The sequence below is a fragment of the Stylophora pistillata genome, chromosome 4 (genome assembly GCF_964205215.1).
Source record: "Stylophora pistillata chromosome 4, jaStyPist1.2, whole genome shotgun sequence".
In the NCBI taxonomy this organism is placed as follows: domain Eukaryota; kingdom Metazoa; phylum Cnidaria; class Anthozoa; order Scleractinia; family Pocilloporidae; genus Stylophora; species Stylophora pistillata.
Genome location: NC_142522.1, coordinates 40,754,311 through 40,777,627, shown reverse-complemented (window position 1 = coordinate 40,777,627; position 23,317 = coordinate 40,754,311). Strand labels below are relative to the sequence as shown.

Genomic DNA, 23,317 nt, shown 5'->3' with positions numbered 1-23,317 from the left:
AAAGCGTGACTACCGCGTCTTTTTGATGGGTGGGAGTGTAATTCTTTGGCCACTTTGGTTGCAAGAGCCATGTCTCCACATTTTCCGTTAATTCTTTTCTTACTTATCACTTTTGGTAACGAATGTGAAAGTAAGAAAGGAAGGCGATTGAACAAGTTTATCAAACACTACGAACCTCTGTACTATGACACGATTCATTTGCACAACATTCATCGAAGAGCCGTTGAAAGAAGTACGCATGGAAAGTTCTCCTTTTCCGCGTTTGGGAAATTTCATCGTCTAAACTTGCAACCCGATAGAGAGATATTTACAGCAGATGCAAAAATTCTCTCTGGGGATGGAAAACCGATACCTTTTGAGCGGGATTCCGTGGTACGGGGGAAAGTGGAAGGCCGGCCATACTCCGATGTGTACGGGGTTATTAGTAAAGATGATGGCTTTCATGGAAAGATCTTGAGCGGAAGCGAAAACTACTATGTTGATCCATCATCCTGGTACTTTGACGAGAAGCAAGATTTTCCATCAGTTATGTACAAAGAGGAAGACGTGGAATACGAACATGATTTTGCAGATATCAAACATAGAGCACCAACCGTCGAGGTTCCAGAGCGAAGTCGACGCTCGCTCGAAGAGCAAGACCGTTCCCGTTCTCGTAGACAAAGTGAATCAGAGCTCGAAAAAAGCGCCTGTACGCTTAGTCTTTATGCTGACAACTTTTTTACCAAACTATATGGTGGGAAAACCAAAGCGATCTTTCAGCTAGTAAAGCAAGTGCAGGCTGCTCAAATCATTTATATGAACGAATTCAACGGCACAGATTATTTCTATCAAAAAGGAATAACTTTCCGCGTCAGAACCATCGTTGCCTTCAACGACAGTGAAAAAGCGCCCAACAATTTGCCTTCCCAAGTTAAAGACAGCAACGTTGGTATAGATACTCTTTTAGATCTCTTCTCTAGCATTGATCACAGTGGTGTTTGCGAGGCGTTCCTATTTACCGATCGCGATTTTGAGGGCGGGATTTTAGGTCTCGCTTGGATCGGAGATCCGAAAGGGAATGCAGCTGGGGGAATTTGCGATAAGTTTGAGGATTATGGTGGAGGGAAGAAACGAAGTTACAACACTGGTGTCGTGACATTAAAGCTTTACGGAAGATTTACACCTCCAAGAGTTTCAGAAATCACGTTTGCTCACGAGCTTGGGCACGGGTTTGGCTCACAGGTATGCTTTTCTCCATAAAATTGAAGCCTAAACTGCCCTTGAATTTGCGCTCTTTCAAGTTGTATATTGTGTAGGGATTTTGTTTACCGATCTCTATTAACTTTGTACATAAAATGCTGGTTAGCTAGATACACACATTGCCGTGTAACTCAATGTAATCTAGCCGCAGTATTTTGGAGCCTGACTTAATACGTAAAGGTCAAATTACAAAACAAAGATATACGATCTACTTCTATCTGTCATCCTCTCTCTTGTCTATATAACAATCGATAAAGAAACATCCAACTTATGCGCTGTATATAAACAGTGACATTCTTGAAAACAATTTATTTACTGATCATGGATCAACATATGAGAGAAAAGTTTGTTGTGTGAAAAGTTATTTGCCAAGAAGCGGACACAGAGGTTTAATTTAGTTTTGCATATCTCTTTTGTGTTTGTGCATTGGAAACTAAGCTGAAAGCCTTCTGATAACATTCTTTGTTTTTATGCCTTATCTTGTGAAATCTAATGTCACAATTGTAGTTAAAAATTTCAACCAGTTGAAAAGTTGTTTACTGTGGATTCCTTTGGAAGGGCTTGGTGCCTCTACACATATTCTGTTCCAACATCTTTTTAAATTTATCTACCCACTCTAGTCACAAAACTGATTGCAGACAAATAATGGAAACTTTCATCAAGTCATCAGATCTAAAGAACAAAACAATATTCAGAAAAATGAGTGTTTCAAGACTTCTGTGGCTTTCAAATTCTCATCAGTAATATTTGACAAATGACATCATCAAAATGTAAAACTTGTTTTTACTCAGACAATATTACCATGAGAAGCATTTTGTGAATGAGAGTTACCTGTATCTGGCATTATCTCTTACCTAATTTGCTCACAGTTGAAACAGTTTTGTATATTCACCCTGTAAAACCTTTATCACAATTAACAAACACTTTTTCTACTTTATAAACATACTTTCTTAAGGATATAATTAACGATGACGTGATTCATGAATTCAGCAGAAGCAATATTGTGTATGTGAGACTTGTAAAGTAGTTCCTGTTGTGGTCAATGCTCAAACTGATGACAGAACTTGCTTGTTTTTCAAAACAGAATAAATATATAATAGATAAAATATTTAATGGAAATTATTTCTTATTTCCTAGCATGATCCAGATACAGAAGCTTGTGCACCAGGGAAGCCTGAGGGAAACTTTATCATGTTTGACAAAGCAACATCTGGTATTGAACCTAACAATGACAGGTTCTCTCCTTGCAGCAAAAATAGCATCAAGGAGAATGTCAACTTGAAGAGAGCTAGGAAAGAGACATGCTTTATTAAACCTACAGAAGCCATTTGTGGCAACAAGATTGTAGAAGGCACGGAAGAGTGTGACTGTGGAGATAAAAACACTTGCACAGAGGATTGTTGTACCCCAGCAAGTGCAGATGTTAGCAAGGAAGAGCCTGACCAGTGTAAACTTAGACGTGACTCAAATGTAACTATTGACTGCAGCCCAAGCCAAGGTTGGTTATCCTTTGATACATCAGACATCCTGCTGGAAGAAAACTCAATCCTTTTTCTCCCAAGATCTCAGTAACCATTCTCTTTACTGTCTCCCATACAATTCTTATAATGTTAGGCCGGAGAATTTGGTATTGGCTCAACTAATAACTCCCTAATTGACATTTTTCTTTATTCTCATCACTTATCTGCTTGATTTTGTGTTGTGTTGTGAGGAGAAATTCTGTCTTGGTCACTCATATGAGTTTAAGGGTTAAAAGCACAGATAGCCTTAGTAATGTAAATGTATGACTTTTAGGAATTATAAATATAAAAATGGAAAAATGCTTTTTATATAAATAAAACCTGTCTGTTCTTTTGAATTTAGGACCCTGCTGTAGTAAAGATTGCAAATACGAAGGACCTTCAGTGGTATGCTCTGTCACAAATGGCTGCACCAAAAACACATTATGTAGTGGCTTCTCATTCAGCTGTGACCCTCCAGAACCACTTACAAATGGCACCCTATGCGATAACGGACGTCGCCTGTGCTATTCAGGGCAGTGTTCCACATCTGTCTGTCATAGATATAACTTGGTTGAGTGTTCCTGTGAAGTGGAAGAGGAACTTTGTGATCTGTGTTGTAAGGAAGTAGGAGGAGCATGTACTTCAGCAAAGCGCTTGACACAGGTGATTTTGTCCTTCATAAACAATTGAACAAAAACAAGTTGCTTCATCTGCAGGACTGTAAAAATCAATGGTCATCATGTGATTTTGTGCAGAGATGTGCAGAAACAGAAAATCTCTGTAGCATATGGTCCTGCATGGATCTTTAAGTAATTCCCTAATTGATGTTTTTCGTTATTCTCATCACTTGTCTGCTTGATGTTATACTGATATTGTAAGGAAAAATTTTTGCCTCAGTCACTCATAGCAGTTAAAGGGTGAAATCACATGCATAGTTGATTCATATTTTTGGTGCTGCACTCTACTTCTAGCCAAGTTATAAATTCCAGTGTTTTTCATTGCATTTTTTTTAATTATCAACCATTGATGTCGCCACCACATTCATACAAACAATATACAAATTTACAGTAAGATGCAGCATGCAAATTTACTGTCAGATGGAATGTTTAAATCAAAATGATAAGATCCACCCTCGACATGCACCTTAGAGGTATTCAAATGCCATAGATTATCTGTAATACTTGCTTCCTGTCTTCTGCATTTGACAAGTAGACTTTTGATCCAGTATAAGATTTATGCTCTTGGGGTCTAAGTGACATTTTTCTACCATAGATGGCAACAGAACTACAGTCATTGAAGTTGGTTCCAGGGACACCATGTGATAACCTAAATGGATATTGTGATGTATATGCTATTTGCCGTCGCATTGACATGGAAGGTCCTCTTCTACGTCTCAAGCAGAAGTTCTTGACAGTGGAGGGTAAAGAAATGATAGTACCTTTCTATTTTGTCATCATTCGTTCGCTGTAATCAATGCTTTTTATTTGTATTGATTACCTCACTAACCTCCCAGTTGGCTCAATTGGTTAGAGCGCTGGATTGTCTTGTGTGGGAGGTCTAGGGTTCGAGCCCTGGCCGGACCGATACTCATGGTCTTAGAATAAGTGAGGAGAATTTGCTACCTTTCTATAATCAAGAAATGGATAGATATTCTAGTCTTCTTGGATAAGGACGAATAAACCTTAGGCCCTGTCTCCTGCAGGGTTAGGGGTAGGAGACAGTAATTTCCCACGCACGAGGTTACTGTGTTGTGGATGTCCTCCCCCGGGGTGGAGTGGGTGGGAATTGGCCCTGAAAAGCCCCCATGGGGAGTGGTCAACTAACATATGTATGCATGTATGTATGTTGAGATATCCGTAATGTTTGTAGTTATTCATTTGTGTGCTCTTTTTAAAAAATTTCAGTTCAAATGACTATTAGACTGTTACATTAAATGTAAACTGAAACTTTCCAGTAACTCTCTATCTATATCAATAAGTACGTATGATGCACGATCCTTCGCAGTAGATAGCGCTATTTATGCAATAGCGAAAATCAGGCCTGAAAAAAATCAGGCCTGTACAGGACTTGAACCACTGACCTCTGCGATACTAGGGCAGCGCTCTACCAATTGAGCTAACAAGCCATCTGGGAGCAGGCCATTAAGTTGATTCGTAATAAACCCGTGATTTATCATCACAGGTTTATTACAAATCAACTTAACGGCCTGCTCCCAGATGGCTTGTTAGCTCAATGGCGCTGTGCGTTTGTGACGTCACGAAATTTTGATCCCCTAGAGCGATTAGGACAAACAAACAGACTTCTCAAGTAAATGAATATGGGCGATGATGCGCCCATCTGTAGTTCAAATGCTTCTAAAGCTCGTATTCTAAATCAAAACAATGGTGTTCCTGGCTCAAAGTTCGAGCAAGATCAAGAGAACTATATAAACACACAATTGAAGCGTTGGTTAAAGTGTAGAGGCTTGAAATTAAACGGAAAACGAGCAGACCTCATCGCACGTGTTCGTGACTATCTCAAGTCGGGAAAACATGTACCTGATTCAAGTATAGATGATGAGAAATGGCTTTAGGCGAAGATACTAAAGGAAAGTAAAGTCCATCTCATGAAACTTAAGGATCTAACATTTCAATGTAAAAAGGGGGTTGACAGGCCTACATGACTCCCCAGCGTGTATTTAGAATAGCCTATTCAAAGTTTGGCCCTCAGGAGTATGTCTTTGAGCGATCACCCTCTTTTTGAAAGACATAGGTGGCAGATTTTTGTATAGTTCGCTCAGTACTGGTTATGTTTCTATTAAATGCCAGTGTCTCATGAGAATTTGCTTTAGGTTTGGCACTGGTGATTGGTATTGTGTAATAAAAGGCAAGATTCGTTGGTTCGTCTTCGGTTTCTGTGGAAGAGCTAGTTTCCTGTTTTTGAAATTCACCTCTGAGAGGGTTGTGTTAATGAGGGCCTCTGGGTAGCCTCTCTTTAGCAAATGTGCTTTGAAATTTGCAATTTTCTCCTCGAATATTGTTTGAGAGGAGTTTGTTCTGAGAAGTCTAAGGGCCTCCTTTTATGAAGCCTTTCTTAACTCCTTGTGGGTGACAGGAACTACAACGTGCATACTGAAATGTCTCAGTTTGTTTAAAATGAGTACGCACATCAAGGATTGCGTCCTTTTCGAATCGTTCGCCTTTGTGGATGTATGTCTCCAGGAATGTTGTTTCCTTATCGGAAATTTCAGCCGTAAATTTTATTGTTGGGTGATGATTGTTTGCTTTTTCAATGAAACGAGAAGATGTCGTCTACGTAACGTTTCCAAACAAGCGGTTTGAAAAGGCTTTTGTCAAGGATTTCCGTGTACAGCACAAATATAAGTATTGTAGTTAACACTATCAACTGAAAAATTCTTTCTATAACACACATTTACCCAGCATTGACAAAGTTCCAAGTCATGCTTTGGCTTTGGGAACGGTATGAAGCCTTTCCGACCATTTTTAAGCATTTCTTTAAGCGAATCTGGCAATCTCTCTGGATATCTTGAGTCATTTTTACATGTACCCAACAGCAATGCCTAGTTGCAACCATTTTAGAAAGTTAGCGCATTTTTTGAGCGAAAATAGTCTTGCTTCTGACACGTTTCGCATACAAGTCCTTGTAAAGACTCCGAGTGTTTGTCCTAAACCAGCCGGGGGTCCAAAGATGACATATCTATTTTTAGACCTGGCGTGCAGCGCCATTGGTAGAGCGCTGCACTAGTATCGCGGAGGTCAGTGGTTCGAGTCCCGTACAGGCCTGATTTTTTTCAGGTCTGATTTTCGCTATTGCATAAATAGTGCTATCTACTGCGAAGGATCGAGCATCATACGTATTTAATACCGCAGTTCAAAATATATGAACTTCATATATTCACTGTACCTATATCAATTAGTGTTGGCCTGTCCTTGACTTTACAAACATGAAGTATATCTGCACTAATGTGAATATTGTCATATTGAAAATTAGAAGAAAGGCTTTAAAAAAATTTATGTACTCCTATTCTAACTAATTGTGCCATGATATCATGACTACGCCTCCTGGTCATGCATTAATTTGAACTAATTGAGAATAGGAAGCTGGATAGAATGGGGGGCTGAGTCTCCTCAATATCTTGGAAATTAGGGGAGGGTTTAATCTGCATTAAGTAAAGGTGCTAAATTGGGGCTTGCCAGGGTAAGAATTTATGTGTTACAATTGAGACACCTGCAAGAAATTGAATGAAAATAGATTCTTTTTTTATCATTAGGTCTCAAGGAAACAGTGAAGAAGTATTGGTGGGCTATCTTGATTGGTACAATTGCCTTTTGTGTCTTCATTGGACTTTTTGTCTTTTTGTGTGCCCGCTACACACCAAGTAGTAATCCTCACAAAGAGGCAAAGAAACCTGCCAAGACACTCCCAGGTCGCAAGAAGCGAAATCCTCAACAGCGACCAGGCCAACAGGGGATAGAAATGGATCCACGTGTATGACATGCATGGTTTTATAATAAACTTTTGATATCAGAGTGCATGGCGATGCTTCAAGAGGCTCCCTTCACACATTTTATGTGAATCTTGGTTATTTGGTTGTATTTCTAACTTTTGGATCTATCATAATTCACTAGTCCAATGTACCATTGTACAGGTATTTAAAATCAGCGATATTTCTCAGTATCAATTTTTAATTTTTTATGAAATTCCTCCAGTTCCACCCATATCCTCACAGAATTGTTACAATAGGTAGTCCTTTTTCAAAGCCTGTGAGGAAATTGTCAAATTTTGGAAGTCAAAGTGACTCCAGTTTTCCTTGTGTGATCACATATGGCACTCTTGAAGCATTGACTTTTCTCTATCTTTGGTGTTTATTTTGTGGTCATCAGAGATGGCAAGAGTCCTTATCAATAATTTTTCCACCAGTGGGTCTTTTTGAGTGCCTGTAAGTGTTTAGCAAGTAATTCCAAGGTCAGTATATGATTTGACTTTGAAACTAAAATCTTGGACAGAATTAAAAGGAATTAAAACCACCACTCATCTGAAATCAATGAAATTTAAAAACATTTCTTTTTCCAAGTTTTTTTTGAAGCAAAAAAGGGGTTAATATTTAATTTTCCTTAAATAGACGTCTTTCATTATGGTGGACATGATTATTATTCTTTTGCGGGGAAGGCGGGGAGGATTTTAACAAGTTTAAGTAAACAACAAAAACTGCAATGTAGGTGGCTAACCCAAGTTCAATCTTTACTCTAATGTTGCTAATTTCAGAAAAATAGGCAGTGATCTTGCTTCACATAGACAGCAAATTTGAAATCCCCAGGGCATTTAGGAAGGAGGTCCTATGTTTTCAATATTGTATTTGAAGAGAGGGGATGTGAATTAAAACCCCCACACCTTTGATCAGAGTTAAAAAGGCATTGACACCAAATTGTGTGCCTTTCATATCATTGGCAAGATTGAAGTCATGACCTGTTGAGCCCATAGGGCAGCAGAGTGGTTGGGTGAGAGATGCTCTCAATTTCCATTTTATTTTATCCAAGGTTTTAACAGTTTCACAACTTTGTGCTTGTCTAACGTTTGAGTGTGTTGCTGTTTTCTCAGACAACCACTCTTGTTTATCAAAAATATGAGTCAGTATAAGGGCTGATAATGTTCCTTTTGGCCAAAATGTTATTTATGAACTAGCTATACTCTTGTAATTGAAACATTTGTAGCAATTGGGAGCCACTTGTGGGAACAAATTGGTTGTAGTATATTTTTTCATAAACAAAGTTTCAATGCTCTGGAAGACCAGGCCAACACAAAATGATTTGTAACAAACCAGGTAAATATGTAACTTAATATGTTGCAATTCTTCTTGTGCTGTGTTATTTATAATAATTAAAAAGAAAGAATGTGTAATTTATAAAAGGTAACTTGGTACATAACACCGGCTAAAAACTCATTTTTAGCCATACGTGCAATCGTGATCATTATTTCGTAATAGCATAAACATTTTCCATACGCATAGGTAAAATTTTGAGCAAAAAGGTTTTTCTAATGTATTCTTTCAGAAATGTTTGTAATGGAAAAAGTCCTAAAAATTAAATTTTCTCTATGGGGTATTGCTCTCGTAATTATTCTTTACTTCGTTATGAAAGTGAACTTTAAGTCTTAATTTCGATGGTGTTTTTATTTCCATTGCTCAGTCTCGTAAAGTACTAATTTTTGTTGTCAGGAGACCATAGTCATTGTCATCTTGTTCCAGGCCCTCTGTTTCGGTGAAGAGGGACAAAAGGGCGAATGACCGACTCTTGCTCGGTTTTCTCTTGCTAACGTCAACCGATAGCACAGGCTATGGTAGTATCAGGGTGGATTTGGAGGGAAACTTTGTATACATGATGGATGTCTTGAAAATTTTTACTACACACTCCCTACCCCTCGTAATTTTAATTTCTGGACCAATCTTTTATGTTCGTGTGCTTGTTCTTCTTACCTTAAGGAAACAGTTAAAAGTATTTTTCTCTGGTAGAAATAAGAGTAAAACTAATTTGTAACCTCAGTGGGAAAAGGATATACAGTAATCTGTTTGTTAGGAACAAGACGTAACTGTATGACTTGTGTAAAGCTTTGGTTAGGAGATAAACACTGCACTGTTTGTAATAAAGATAAAATTGCCCTTTTAAAGTGAGATCTTGACTTTAGTGGCTTTCCAAATGAACAACCAAGTTGCCATCATTTTAATGAACGCCAAATCAGGTAAAATGTAGATGTGCTCAGCAACAGTGGTGGCTTAATGAGGCGCGACACTAGAGGAATGCTTACACCAACTCCCAGTTACCTCAATGGATAGAGCGCTGGACTGTTGTGCGGGAGGTCGAGGGTTCGAGCCCCGGCCGGACCAACACTCAGGGTCTTGAAATAATTGAGAATAATTTGCTACCTTTCTATAACATCAAGAAATGGTTACATATTCTAGTCGAATAAACGTAGGTCCCGTCTCCTGCAGGGTTAGGGGTTGGAGACGTTAATTTCCCACGCACGAGATCACAGTGTGATGGATGTCCTCCCCTAGGGTGGGGTGGGTGACTTTCCAAATTTGCATTTAAATGAGCTAGCGCTCATATGCGATGTGTGGTTAAATAAAATTACTTTCTCACTTATTTACTGACTCGTCCCAGTCCTATGGCGCTTTCGCTACAGCGCGGAAAATGAGTCATCAGATAGTTACCCAAGCTGAGCTACAGGAGGCATTCGGTTCGATCATCTGTATTCTCGAGGAGAAACGAAAACTGGACATGATAGAGAGGGTGAAATCGAGTCAAACGATAAATGAGTGTAACAAGATGAAAAAATAATGAATAAATAAATCAAATATATTTGAAATTATTTGACTTTGACTGAGAGGAGTCTCTCCTTTTCTGAGTTGCTCGCGCGAGGAAAAGAATCAGAGATAAAGATAAAATGTTAGCGCGCCCGAGTTCCGCTTGGCACGCCGACATCAACTTTTTTTTCGCTCATTTTTTGCTCGCGCTCGTGCGACGGTCTTTGCCGAAAAAGGAGGAATTGTACGTAGTCTCTACTTGGCTTCAACAGGAAAGCTCGAGGAAAAAATGTGAGATTTCCGGGTTTAGAGGTGTCAAGTCGTCTTTGTTGTTCAATATCGTCACGCAGCACAGATTGGCGTGATGACACTGAATTGCGTGATTAAGTGCATTGCGTGAAGGGACCAAAAAACAACTGCGAGAAACCATGAATTTCCCTACCATGAATTTCCCCTCCATTTTTGGATAATTCAATTACTTCCTTACTTTGTTTTTCATATACTGTTCTGTTGCTGAACAGGAGCGACTTTAACTTGCTGGGTGTTTGACAAATCTTTCATTGACGAGTAATTAATATTTTCAATTATCAAAGCCCATTCTATACTTGTTTTCCACTTGGATTACCCCTGTGTCTGGCGACAAAGATATTTTGATCGCCAACCAGGATTATCATTTTCAGATCTGTTTCATATCAAAGGTAACCGACCAATCAATTGTGACTATTTGTCCTATTTTAGTACTCAAACATTTTTAAAGTCATTAGGAAATTCAAAGCGCGTCATAAGTAAATACTCAGATTCCAGTGGTTCAGACGCTTAGAGATTTGTCTTCCTGTTGACAGTGGTGGACGAAGCTTTGAAAAGTTGAGAAAGGTTACGCACCGTAAAAATCAACGTGATTTTCAGTAGATACTCATCATTTTAAAGCAATGACGACGTTGCAACGTCCTAAAATAGTAAAGAGGTTAAGTTGGCAGGACTTGTCTCCTGACAGCTCGAGAATTCAGTTAACAAGACGAATCGTACAGCTACAAGGAAACAAAGTATCTGCTGACATTCTGGAACAAGCAAAGCAAATATGTAATGATTATGTTGAAGCTAAACTTAAGCGCGAGGGCTTCAAAAGCCGAGGCTGGTCTTTCACTTTCCGCGAAAGTTCAGCATCGCGACAAGCGAGCGGTGAAATGGTTTCTCAAGTATCAATCCGTGTGCAGGAAGTTGGTAGACTCCTTGAACAGAGTTATCCCCGCTTATACAAAGATATTTCTGGCCGTATTAATGTCCCGTTTAACAGCGAAAACACCGTTCATGATGTATTTAATAATGTTTCGTCGGAAATCTTGAGCGATGGATTAAACTGGGCGAGAATCGTTGCTCTGTATACGTTCGCTGGTGCGCTCGTTGTTGAATGTTGTAAAGAAGGCCGCAATTCTTATGTGCTGGACATCGGAAACTGGATGTATGAATTTGCAGCTCTTTACATGGCGGATTGGATCAAAGGCAAAGGTGGATGGGTGAGAGCTTTCATTTAATCTTCGCCAATTGATCATTTGCAAGAATTACGAAGTTTGATATATCTAATTTTAAAAGCTGTGTAGGTGTTCCTTTAAAACCGACAATGCGAACAACATGCAACTTCAAACAGTCTTGCACGTTTTCGAAACTGTATTGGCTTTCAAGCCATGCGATGGTAATAGTACTAAAAACGTGATCACACAATTTTACTTGCAAGTTTTTCTTTGCAGTTTTCTTTTCTTTTTTTTTTTTTTTTTTAATATATCGAAGTCATGGTATTGTTCAAAGAATGAAGCTCGTATGATCAAGCTGTTAATGAAAACGCGTTTGTTTACACGAACTCCCTGTTTATTTTGATGGTGGTCTCTAAGATCTATGGAAGACCAGATAAACATTAAGGCCTTAAACTCTTGACCTCAGTGCTATTGTCGAACACAGAGAACTACTATATGCACAAATTTATTAAAGTTCCGTGGAAGTGAACACGACTCGATTGAAGATGAAACAAGTGGTTTCCTTTTCATCAACAATATCGTTGGTCTGTTTCGTATTAATTCTCAAAATATGCTTAAAGAGGCTGAAACTGTCCACGAGTTGTTTGAACCATTCTGACTTTCCACATTTACATTTTTTCAAAGATTTGACGTCATAAAAAAATTAATTACAGAGGCTTTCATGAAATTACATGGTTCGGCGACAAGTCAAACTAGATCCCCAACGTATTTTGACAGCCCTAACCCAAATTTGAGAACTTTTTACAAGAGAAGGGATCCAAGCATTTTGGCTTCGCAAAGACACATTAAAGACTTACACCTTGGGATCGATCTCAATCTTTCTCCTTGGATAGGGCATAAAATATCAGAGTAAAAATTCAAGAGTAGCTATATTAGGATGTTAGCCAATATCCGAATTCTGGCACAAAAGAGTCAGTATTAAGTCTCAGTAGGTTTTCAGGCGAAATGCTAAAAGAATTAGGAAATCTGTTTTAAGTGCGTAGCGTTCATAACTGGTAACACTTATTCTGGGGCTCTTTGGGGTACTATATCTCCAATATTATTTTACAACTGAACATTCAAATTTCAAATGTTATAAAACACTGAGTATCTGGGATGACTAAGCTGAGTTCAATTTACGTTGTCAAAATCACGATATTTGAAGTGCGTCGGACTCGAGAAGTTAATTCGAAAAAATATTTCGTGGATGAAACAAACTTTTTTATGCATGCACTCGTTCAGAACTACACTATTAATCAGAGTTAAGTGACTAGAAAATGGTTTGCCTCGATATTTTCTTGCTAATTTAAATCGACTGCTTTCGGCTCTATCTCACAGTTGCCAGTGTTGCTGAAATCCGAGTTGAGAGGTCCTGGGTCGACGTACCCCAAACAAATGTTAAAATCTAATGCAGTTCTTAGCTTAAAACCTATTCTGTCTCGTCGCCTGATATCTTTGTTCTTTTATTTCAATGCTATTGAAAATATGTTTATCTATAATGTAAACATTTCGAATAAAAACAGCTCATTTGGAACCGATAACTACTAAGAGAAACGCTCTCAAGGATATGAACCCTGGCTGAGGTTATTTAATTACTATCACCGTACTCCTTTCTACACAATTTGTACGATTCCACGATTTGTAGTATTTACAACCCGTTCGAATAACTGGCGGGATTTTGGGAGGGAGATTATATTTACAATGGAACATCCGGAGAAAGGAGCAATACGCAGCTTAGTCGCCTATTGTCACAGAAATCAGCCTGTTCCGGGCATTGAGTTAATTAAGCGAAGCGAGATAAAAGAAAGGAAAAAAAAAAAAAAAAAAAAACGGCGCGCGATTATAGCGGAGGATTGATAAAATTATCACGCCGTTTACTTTTTTTCCGCGAGTTTACTGACTGAATGCCTGGAAAAGGTCTCCTACAAGTCGTAGAAAGCTCTGGCAAAAATGCGCCTTTAGGTTCATTTACTGAGTTATCTGTTCCCTTGTTTTGGCAGGAGGACCTTTTGCGAGCTTTCCCGAGCGTAACATCGACTGGCTCGGGGGCGTGGATCGATGCTCAAGGTACTCACTGGTGCAGTTGGTTACTGATGACTGTTGGGGCGTGGTGCGAGACAGCTTTTGAGTTCCTGGAATATTGCTTCAAAGCTTACATGGAAAGAATGCGGAAAATGAACACCGGCTCTCGTAAAATAAGCCGATGAATAATAAATAAACTGTGCAAGGCTCAACATTACCATTACATTGAGAAAATTAGAAAGAGCGAGTAAACTTTTGGTGCAGTTACTTCAATTCAGTTTACAGTTTTCAAAGTGAGACGGCCGAGTCGGAGTAATGGCTTTCATAATAACTCACAGATCATTTTTGTCGCATTAAAATTTTCTAGAGTATTGCGAAATGAAAATAAACAATCCTTTTTTATCTTCCAAGCGGTATTGACAATGACCTTGTGGGTTTATGTAAGGAGAGAAGCGTTTTATGTGTTCAAGTCCTGAACTCTCGCGCCTTATCAAGGCTATGCTCTAACGAAATTTGAATGGAGCCCAATTCTTTGAAACTGTAAAATCCAGGATAACCAGCATATGCTTAGTATGAAAAAACTAAAATTCCTGAGTCACCCGAGAGCAAAAGTAAGGCGCCAGGGGCCACTGGGTGCTGCTAGACCACACCCTTGCACATTTACCTCATTGCACAGCTAATAGATCACTCCAGGTCTCAGCTTCGTTTTACTGACACCCTCTTGGCATTCTGGATAGAGAACATGAACTGCGAAGGTTCAGTGATACACAACAAATGATTCAACTTACACAGCAAGACCTTAAAGCTCGTGCTTAATCTATCGACTCCCAGATAATAGTAACCCTTACGCTACGAACACCATGTAGGCTTGTCAACAATACGCGTCAGCGTGCCCTGGGGAACTCTGGGTTGAGGCGCACGAGAAAAGTATGCACCTCTTTCCCAGAGTTCCACATGGCACGTTACCACCATATTTTTTCTTTTTTTTTTTTTTACTGATTTGTTTTGTATACTCGTACAACGGACTTCGCTAAAAGGGAAGGACTGCCAGTGGTCAAGAATCGCGAGGTTCTTAGCGCGTAAAAATCTGTGCACCATCACCCATGGACAAAACTTACATAAGAATGCATTTAATGTAATTGGTTACTGGAGCAGCCTACAAGTTGACCCCTCAAATTGAGTAAAGGTTTTAGTACGTTGAATACCGTTCTAACAGAAGAAAGAATTATAAAATAAAGCCAAGTAACAGCTCTTGTAATAAATGAAAATTCTTTGACACTGTCACCCCTAAACCTATCTTCAGTGATTAGAAAAAGTTCTACTAATCAATACATGGATTACTCCTTAACACTGACGTCATGGGCAAATGGATTAAGGGTCAATCGATCACCAGACCAATTAGCTAAATCGAAAAGGAACAAAAAAAAAAAAAAATAGGACCAGCAGTTTGGCTTAGATTTACTGCTCTAGACGATATGACTTCAAAGCGAGACTACCAATAATTGTAACAAGTATTTTACTCGATTACGATTTAAGTGAGAAATTGCAGTACTAATCTTTTACAAGAGGTGTTTGCTTCAGTTGCAAGAAAATTGATCGCATACGAGAAACATCCTTGGTATTTTTTGTTCCCTTGGGATTAAAGTCGCAGTTGCGGCACACTCGTTCCCAGTCATGACCAGGAGTCGAGCTGTCATCTCGATCTGCAACAAAGGCTTCCTCGTCCGCCCTACAAATAAAAGTTTCCACGGGATTTTGATTATGACCACACAAAATTTAACAATCAATCTGTGAACGGTATGCTTCTCATCTTTAACAAACAAAACACAGAGATAAAAGAGGCCCATTTACAGATACTTTCTTAATATAACTATCTAAAGCACTGTGAAAAAATATACACTCTTTCAAATGAGAAAAAGCTGTAGAGGTACGCACATTTTTTCATGACTGTAATATGTACCTAACTGTCAGTGTTTACAGTATGAAATAACTAGAACACTCTAATTGGTAGATTGTGACGCTATTGGGTATAATCTATTGTGAAAAGATAATATTCTTCTACAGATTGGAAATCCAATGAAACCAAACAAAAAAGGAAAATTAGGAAGCTTTATCAACAAACAAAGCAGTTGAGAGAGATCTTAAAAAAGAACTGTAGACTGTTGACTTCAGCTGTTGGTCAAAAACAATCATACCTGTTGCTTGTTTGTGTTTTTCCTAGTTGTTCATCTCGTCTTTCATACCAGTCATTGAGTTCCTTCTTGGCTTTTTCACGCCACTCTTGTATTTCTGCTTTTTCTTCTGTATCCATTTTCTCAAGAAGGGCTGCTTTTTCTTCCCTCCATTTTCTGTAACATTACACATCAATACATAAAAATAAAAAGAATCAAAAATATCTTAGTTACAGAGCAGATTTAAGTCCAACACAGTCATTGGGAATATAAAAACAAACTTCTTGTTCTTTACTTTAGTTAGGGTTTTTCAGGTATAAAGGACCAATAAAGCAAAGTAACAGTTGTATTCATTGACAACAATATCATTATTTTTCCTCTAAAAGATTACTCTCTTGTGTTTTCTCAGTCAGGGCCTTAACAGAAGACACACATTCCCTACCATTACTGGTAAACGTGGTGTAAGTGAAGATTTTCCTGTTCACAAGAATTAAAACCACACCTCTCAGGGGAGAAGAGGGTGCAGCAGTTATCACTTGAAAGTTACTCTGGCACCGATTTAGTATGTGCTAAGCTTGAAATGCCACTGCTGGACATTCAGCTCATCCTGGTGCTCCTTGAGAAAGTGCCGAGTAATATTTGCAATATTATTATAGATACCAGCTTTTGGAGGTAAATATTAAACAGATGAGGGTCTAAAGAGGGAGCCTACCTCACAGACTCTGGTTCAGAATCTCTTGCAAGTGACACAACAGGCTGCTGATCCCCTAAAATCTGCAGATAAGAACCAAGAGTTACCTACACAGTCAAGTAAAACTGACAGCTTGTATGGTATATACAACAATGTGTATCTAGCATTGTGGAATAACTTGAGCAAATGAGGGCCAGGTTCAGAAAGTATTTCTCATTGCTAGTATAGACCACTTTCATAAATGGCTGCCGGATTAATATTCTTTTGTTTAAATTTAAATTTGCCTGGGTGGCCTCGCTTGAGATAATGTATTCTTTTGAATTTTGTACTGGAGAACGAGGCCACCTAGGCAAATTTAAATTTAAACAAAAGAATATTGATCCAGCAGCCATTTATGAAAGTGGTCTATGCTTGTGTGATTTTCTATGGTCACTAACACTGATGTGTTTGTGAAGAGAACTTGTGACCCTCTCAAGTCTCAATAAAACAGATGCAAAATAAACCCAATTGCAACTTAGTCTATTGGGTTTCCCCACAATTTGCACTTTGTTGAATTCTCAAAGGCTAACTACAACATTACCCTAAGTTTTTCTGATTGGTTATAATGATAGCATTGGTACGAGTTTTATGGCACTCAACTGAATACTGCTCTATTACCACTGAAGTTCAAAGAACACCAAAGGGTATAATACAATTGCAGTACTTAAGAGTAGGTCCACTGGACTGTTGGTTTACAAGAAAAGCTAGTGAATTACACAGATAAAGAAATCCCCTTGGAATGACCACTCAAAGCATGATAAAACAAACATTCTGTAAAATTACTTCTTCATCTGCAAATCCATTAACAACTGGCTGATGATCCAGTCCACCTAGCCCATCATCAAGTCCATTCGTCACCTGCGAAAGAAAACCAAGTGTTTGTGCTTTTGTTGTCTAATGCTAGAAAAAAATTCCCCTCACAGAACAATTCATGGTAACTATCTCTGTTACTATACATTGTAGTCACCATCTAAACGCCCACAGTTAATTCTGGGAAACAGCACAACCTACAGATTGGTGAATAATCTGTAAGTTGCGCACGCAATGCATGATTTCTGGTGGAGCAATGTCAAGCTCACGGACAGTGAAGTAAGAATGGCTTCTCGACTCGCTTCATCGACCCAGCAAGAAATTACTTGAAGATAAAGATTTGGAAAATACTAAAAGATCGACAAAAGTGGCGAAGGAACTCTTCTATGAATACCTATACCCAAAAAGTATCCAGGAGCCACACAACAAAAAGGAATTAGCCCAGGTGAAAATTTGTTTACCACACAGTTGTACATTTTTAAGTGTTCAAAAATAAACTGTGTTTGCTGCGATAATGCATTTGGCATTATTTTCTTTAAAACAATGTATAATAAAACAATTATTGGATTAGGCTTTTTTGATATCCGGAATAATCAAGGTCTCAGTTAGTGTTATCAGCCTCAGCCTTCAGCTTCGGCTGATAACACTTACCTCGACCTTGATTATACTGGATATCACAAAAACCTCATCCAATAATTGTTTATAATCCTTTTAGACCCGCTGAGCAATACCTGGACATAGAAGTTTGATAAATGAATTATGCTCTTTTTGTCCAAAAGTTTTTTCATCCAAGTCCGTTCATCTATTTGTTAACTCTTTCCTTGAAGCACACATATAACTTTTAGAACGCTACAAAAGGCTATATAAAGAACTTTTTAGTGCGAGCTGTTGCCATTTTGGTTCCGATACCTTTAGTCACCAATCCTCATTTTTTAATTCAACATGGTGAGTTATGATAAATAAACAGAGAAGATGCCTATTTGGCTTAGTTTTAGTTCTTTATCATGTTGGACTATGTTGTTGGTTACGTTGGACAATTAGCAATGTTATACTTAGTTGTCTATAGCATTATGCCTGATAGATGCTTAACAACAACCCTAATATTCTCATTTCTTTTGCGCAAAATAATTAAACAGCAGGTCTTTATTTTTATCACTATTTAATAGAATATAACGCGCTACAACTTCATATAAAATGATGTTGTAACTTTGACAAAAAGACCCTCGGACAAAAAGACCGGATGCCTGATAAATTGTCACCTTTATCAGATCTCTTCAGAAGCAGTAGCGATTTATTTATTTATAATTATTCACCTCATTCTTCATATTAATATCGAAGACTTTTCTTTTTGAACAAAAACGAAAACTTAGTTTAATCAAAGCAAAACATTCCTCGCGCACAAAAACTTAACAAAATCAAACGAAATTTTGACGTTCAAAATTTAAAATAAAAAGACAAATAAAGCGAGTTAATTTTTGTATATTTACCAACTCTCTCGATGGATCGTTTAGATTCTAAGCTTTAATATGCATTCAATTTTCAAACTTGTGTCAGGTAAAGGAACGATCAAATGATTGATATCCTTCGAATTTGAAAGGAGCTCTCTTAGGTCAAATGAACATGTTCTGTCCGAATACCAAGTCAGATAAGACAAAAATTTGTAGTAAAAAAAACAAATGGGTAAAATTAGTGGATACCGATAAAGATGGTTCTTACTAAATAATAGTTATTTGAGCGTCCAAACCTTCGTTGACGCCTTCCAACTAAACCATGACAAAACTAAAGATCATATTTTCTACAATATCACAAACCGAGTAGAAATGGCACTGAATTCAGCTAAAACTAAGGCTCCAAGGACCTTACATTAGCTTCTGACTGTTCTCCGCCGAAATCTTCACCAAGCTCAGCGAGATCATCTTGTTCTCTGGCCAAAAACTCGGCTGCTGGATCTTCCTGAAATTCGTCACTGCCCAAAAGATCCGCCATGTTGGTAACCGCAATGACTCGTGTTGGCACAAAAGTCCCCGGATTAATTTCCCTTCCATGATACTCCCTTGGGACACTGGGAGACGTTTTCTTCTGACGCGAGGCCCTCTGGGTAATTTATTGCGTCATGACAGTCACCCGACAGACATCGTGAAAGATGGTGGGTTATTTTCTTCGCCCTTGTGATGGTCATCTTTGCGGGACTTTTTTTACTAATCTAGAGTATTCATTTCTCCTTAGACTACACTCGTGTTAGCAGGGCTTGGAGTCGCTGGAGCGGCGATAGCAGGTTTGTTTAAAGGGAAAAAAGTATCAATTAACTTGTTTATAACTGCACGTGTTGCATAATTCTGACAGAGGATTTCTTTCGTATTTCAGGCCGCTTTGCTATGCAGGCGTTAAGAAAAGTTAACCTAAATGAGATACCTAAGATTATTCCTAAGATACCGGTAAGTAGTATTAAGAACAAACGGGAAGTCCCTCATGATAAAGTTGAGTTTACCGACAGGGATGAAAAATTCTGCGCGTGCGCTAGAGACCCGCGGTACGAAACGCGGGCTCAGACGCGCGCCTGTCTAAACTCACTAACTTTTGCTGGAATCGAACAGCTGTTAAAAAAAGTTTTAAAAATAAGGAAGCCGTGAAGAAGGTAAGGTTTTAATTCTCATTTTTGAAAAGAATTTTAAAAAAATGAGAGGGTGTACAAATTGTAAAAAAAATTGTTCTCGCGCTAAAAAACGGTCTTTTGTGCAAAGTTTCAGTACGCTTGTGAACTGGCTCAATTTGTAGCAATGTTTACAGTGTTGTATTGGCTTTTCCTGGTCACTTTTTTTGTCCGTTCATGCAAAATGTTGGTTCGCCGGTAAAACAAGAAGCAGTAAAGAAGCTTGTGACAGCAAGCTAAGACCCTGCCACCTGGTTTGGCAAAAGCTGTGAACTTGCCTGAAGAAACTCCAGTTTGTTTACATCATCGTCGAACGATTGAAAAGCAAGATAATTGCTGCGCATCACCATTTTCTGGCCGACATTCCAATTGATTAAACTTAATTCCTGTAAGCCTTTTCGAAATTTTGGACATACAGGGAAGAAAGAAAGCAAGATATCAACCAGGGAGCAAGTGGTGTAATGCCTGTCAAATAAAACTTTACTAAAGTGCCGAAAGAGACTTAGGTATGGCGATAACAGATGGATTTCTTTGTGAACTATGTTGACTCGAAATCATGCATTTTGTTTTATTTTGATTTAAATCTAGGAAAGTGGCTCTTTTACATTGGACAAATTATGAAACAAGGAACCATTTATTTTTTAACCAATGTTAAATATCTATCGTTTCGAAACGAATTATTGTTAATTTTACATAGGTAAACTTCCACTATTGTAATTAAGCTAATATTGGAGAGAGGGAATTTTTCTCTCATTATATCTTGCAATAGTTCCATTATTTACTGTGTTTTCAAAATAGCTTAGTTAAGCTTTCGTATCATTGAATTATTTTGGAATTTACTATCGTCTGTTATTATCACCATTCAAATTCAAGATAGATACCAGTAATTTTGATCAATCATTTACCTATTGTCAATCAAAACTAACTCAGACCAACCCATCCTAAACTCCCACCCCCATCTTTTCAATCAAAATATTCAGTCCAAAATTTATTTTAACTCAAAAAAATTTTTCTGGCTCCCTGTATCCAACTTCTATTCCTTTTACCACCTACTTTTAATGCTAACCAACCTGTTACTCATCTCCCTCATTTCTTTTCTTCTAATTATGACCATCTCATCTTATTTCATTCTAGCCTTCCTTATTATTATCATTAAATTTTTGTACTGGTTGTAGTGACTGCCTTGCAGTTTGAATATAAAAATAATGAATAAACACATCTGTCAAAGAAATACTTGAAAAAATAAAGGGCTTTTTCCAATTTTCTGGAGACTAAATATTCCTATGTAGAGCTTGATGTGACTTTGCTAAAATTCAAACACAGCTAAGTTCAACCAAATTGAAGCAGTTCTATATTATTGTTTATAACCTTAGAAACTTTAGGACTTTTTCTCCTTTACAATGAAAATCTCACATTTTTCTTTTCTTGTGTATCTTTTTGTATTTTTGTTATATTTCTTCATTTTCGTTTTATTTCCAGTGTAGTTATATTAAGTTAAGAAAAATTTGACCCACTATCTGCAGGTCAAAGGAATATCATGTAGATATGTAAGAAAATAAAGTAAGTGTGGACCATCAATGCTAGTACCCATTAAACTACTAATTGTTTTTATTTTTAATGCTGCCTTATGACTGACATAACTGCCTTGCAGTTTGTATATCCCTCAGTGCAAATTCTCTACTGAACAACTAACATTTTATTTTCATCATTTCAACACTTGCCACCCTCATGCTTCCTTTCCCCTTATTAACTCACTATTTTTGTAGAGATTTGGGAACCCTTTCATTTGGGATTCCATACTTTTACACATGTAATGCCACAAAGGTTGCTAGATAAATCTTTTGCATTTTTTTAAGAAAGGTTTTTCTTTAAAAAAAAAAAGACAGTCAATATCCAACCACATCAACATGGCAATGTCACTTTCTGGTTCTTTCTGAGCACTATTTCACTTATTGTCCTTTTGTTTAATAAATTGTTTTATTCATCCAATGTGGATATTTCTATAATAAGCAGTCCACTGAGTCATGCGTGGGTGTACCAGATAATTGTTCAAGGAATCTTACTAGGCAACAGGATCTATGATTCAACCACACAAAACTCTCCTCGAACCTTTGGTGTGCTACAACCTCTGCAAGTCCCTAAAGCATTGAACAATATCATTAGCCATACCACCATGGGTCCTGAACTCCCTGTCAGGATTAATCCTGAAGCAATTCCGGCTTCTGTTTTCATTTGAGTTCCAACGCCGTTGTACTTATTCCAACTTCCACATCCATGAGAACAATGGACTTCATATTGCTTTTGCTGAGTAACAGCATTCATAGGAACTTCTCTCATGTCATATGGAAATAACTAATTTCCAATACACTCTTGGGACTATAACAAATGTTAAGTTCCAGCGAAAGCGATATGTAATGCAATTTGTAACTTGTGCTGTAGCTATGCATGGGTTAACACGATATTTTGCAGTGTTTTCAATTTTTTCATGTAACACTGTGTAGGATGGGTGTGCTTTCGCTTCACCTTGATAAAAAATTCCATTTTCTTGGAGATGCACATTTATTAACAAAGCATGATATTATTTACCTTCTATCAATTTGAATCTTAGCTTATTACCTAAAATAGAGGTAAATTATACTCAAAGAAATTATGCTTACAATATGTTTCCTTACCGAGTACTGAAAGTTGTTGGCTCTAGGGCAAGCAAATAAACATTTCCCAAAAATAATACGTTCAGTATGTCGATGAGTTTACTTTACAGAAGTTATTTTCAAATATCGTCCTTACATTCCAGTTTGAAAGGCAAATACAGTTTAAATTGCGCCGACATTTTGCTGGTCAAATGATCGAATAGCTCATGAATGACAACATCAATATGTTCACACCACGCATGCGCAGATGTTTTTCATCCCTGTTGAGTTTACCTAGTTTACAAAACCAGTATTGCACCTGGTTGGCCCTCGTCAGCAAAAATATCATTTTGCGTTTGATTTCTTAACCTGGTGGTATTTTATTTAAGTCTTAAATGATTTTGGTTTTTTATTGATTTGAATCATTTGATAAATACCGCATTAAATGCTAATTAAGAGTGTGGAGAAAAGCACCATTTGCCAAAGTAACCAGAAACGTGTAAACCGCTGAATGGAGATTGTGTCTGCACATTTAAAGTAAAACTCAAGGTTCATTTTCTTTCAAGGGGCGAGTAGCCCTATTCATCAGACAGATAACAATATTCACACAATTTACAACTTGATGGATGAGTGTTGTCAAAACGAAAGGAATACACAAGGGTGAAGCTATAAGTGTAAACTTTAATGCGGTGAAAGCAATGCCATATGAAAATTCATATGGCCTATCTGCTTGAAAGCCATGATTGGCAGGAGGT

General features: G+C 37.9%; 4 protein-coding genes and 1 long non-coding RNA gene across 7 annotated transcripts in view; 4 read left to right on the top strand and 1 right to left on the bottom strand.

The window, feature by feature from the left end:
- Nucleotides 1-5: 5 nt before the first annotated feature.
- Nucleotides 6-9,404, top strand: LOC111340547 (disintegrin and metalloproteinase domain-containing protein 10). The gene is made up of 5 exons (XM_022947405.2): nt 6-1,221; nt 2,377-2,737; nt 3,103-3,404; nt 4,014-4,161; nt 7,012-9,404. Exons 1-5 carry the CDS (start codon nt 70-72, stop codon nt 7,233-7,235), a joined length of 2,187 nt encoding a protein of 728 aa, XP_022803140.2. The 5' UTR covers nt 6-69; the 3' UTR covers nt 7,236-9,404.
- Nucleotides 9,405-10,666: 1,262 nt separating this feature from the next.
- LOC111340555 (bcl-2-related ovarian killer protein) lies at nt 10,667-15,210 on the top strand. The gene is made up of 2 exons (XM_022947414.2): nt 10,667-11,555; nt 13,550-15,210. The coding sequence occupies exons 1-2, from the start codon at nt 10,971-10,973 to the stop codon at nt 13,754-13,756; spliced, it is 792 nt and encodes a 263-aa protein (XP_022803149.2). The 5' UTR covers nt 10,667-10,970; the 3' UTR covers nt 13,757-15,210.
- On the bottom strand, nt 14,688-19,303 carry LOC111330049 (clathrin light chain B). Its single transcript, XM_088757314.1, has 5 exons — nt 19,146-19,303; nt 17,256-17,330; nt 16,455-16,516; nt 15,767-15,919; nt 14,688-15,300 (listed from the first exon to the last, which is right to left on the bottom strand). The coding sequence occupies exons 1-5, from the start codon at nt 19,266-19,268 to the stop codon at nt 15,123-15,125; spliced, it is 591 nt and encodes a 196-aa protein (XP_088613440.1). The 5' UTR covers nt 19,269-19,303; the 3' UTR covers nt 14,688-15,122.
- A 92-nt stretch (nt 19,304-19,395) lies between these two features.
- Nucleotides 19,396-23,317, top strand: part of LOC111340561 (mitochondrial import inner membrane translocase subunit TIM14) — a 43,411-nt gene continuing 39,489 nt past the window's right edge. For all 3 annotated transcript variants that reach the window (XM_088757316.1, XM_088757317.1, XM_022947418.2), the window contains exons 1-3: nt 19,396-19,428; nt 19,509-19,557; nt 19,647-19,717. In XM_088757316.1, the coding sequence (XP_088613442.1) occupies nt 19,426-19,428; nt 19,509-19,557; nt 19,647-19,717 (123 nt within the window). In that variant the 5' untranslated portion in view covers nt 19,396-19,425. The remainder of the gene's footprint in view (nt 19,429-19,508; nt 19,558-19,646; nt 19,718-23,317) is intronic.
- LOC148733738 (uncharacterized) lies at nt 19,724-20,771 on the top strand. Its single transcript, XR_016000123.1, has 2 exons — nt 19,724-20,438; nt 20,521-20,771. It is a non-coding gene; the product is annotated as an uncharacterized LOC148733738 (long non-coding RNA).

Bases quoted from the DNA above. Each gene is read 5' to 3' on its own strand.
- LOC111340547 (XM_022947405.2), top strand. From the start codon at position 70: ATGTCTCCACATTTTCCGTTAATTCTTTTCTTACTTATCACTTTTGGT. The intron at 2,738-3,102 runs GTTGGTTATCCT...TTTTGAATTTAG, and splicing joins TGACTGCAGCCCAAGCCAAG to GACCCTGCTGTAGTAAAGAT. The intron at 4,162-7,011 runs GTAAAGAAATGA...TTTTATCATTAG, and splicing joins GAAGTTCTTGACAGTGGAGG to GTCTCAAGGAAACAGTGAAG.
- LOC111340555 (XM_022947414.2), top strand. From the start codon at position 10,971: ATGACGACGTTGCAACGTCCTAAAATAGTAAAGAGGTTAAGTTGGCAG. The intron at 11,556-13,549 runs GTGAGAGCTTTC...TTGTTTTGGCAG, and splicing joins TCAAAGGCAAAGGTGGATGG to GAGGACCTTTTGCGAGCTTT.
- LOC111330049 (XM_088757314.1), bottom strand. From the start codon at position 19,268: ATGGCGGATCTTTTGGGCAGTGACGAATTTCAGGAAGATCCAGCAGCC. The intron at 17,331-19,145 runs GTAAGGTCCTTG...TTTCTTTCGCAG, and splicing joins GAGAACAGTCAGAAGCTAAT to GTGACGAATGGACTTGATGA. The intron at 16,517-17,255 runs GTAATTTTACAG...TCTTATCTGCAG, and splicing joins ATGGATTTGCAGATGAAGAA to ATTTTAGGGGATCAGCAGCC.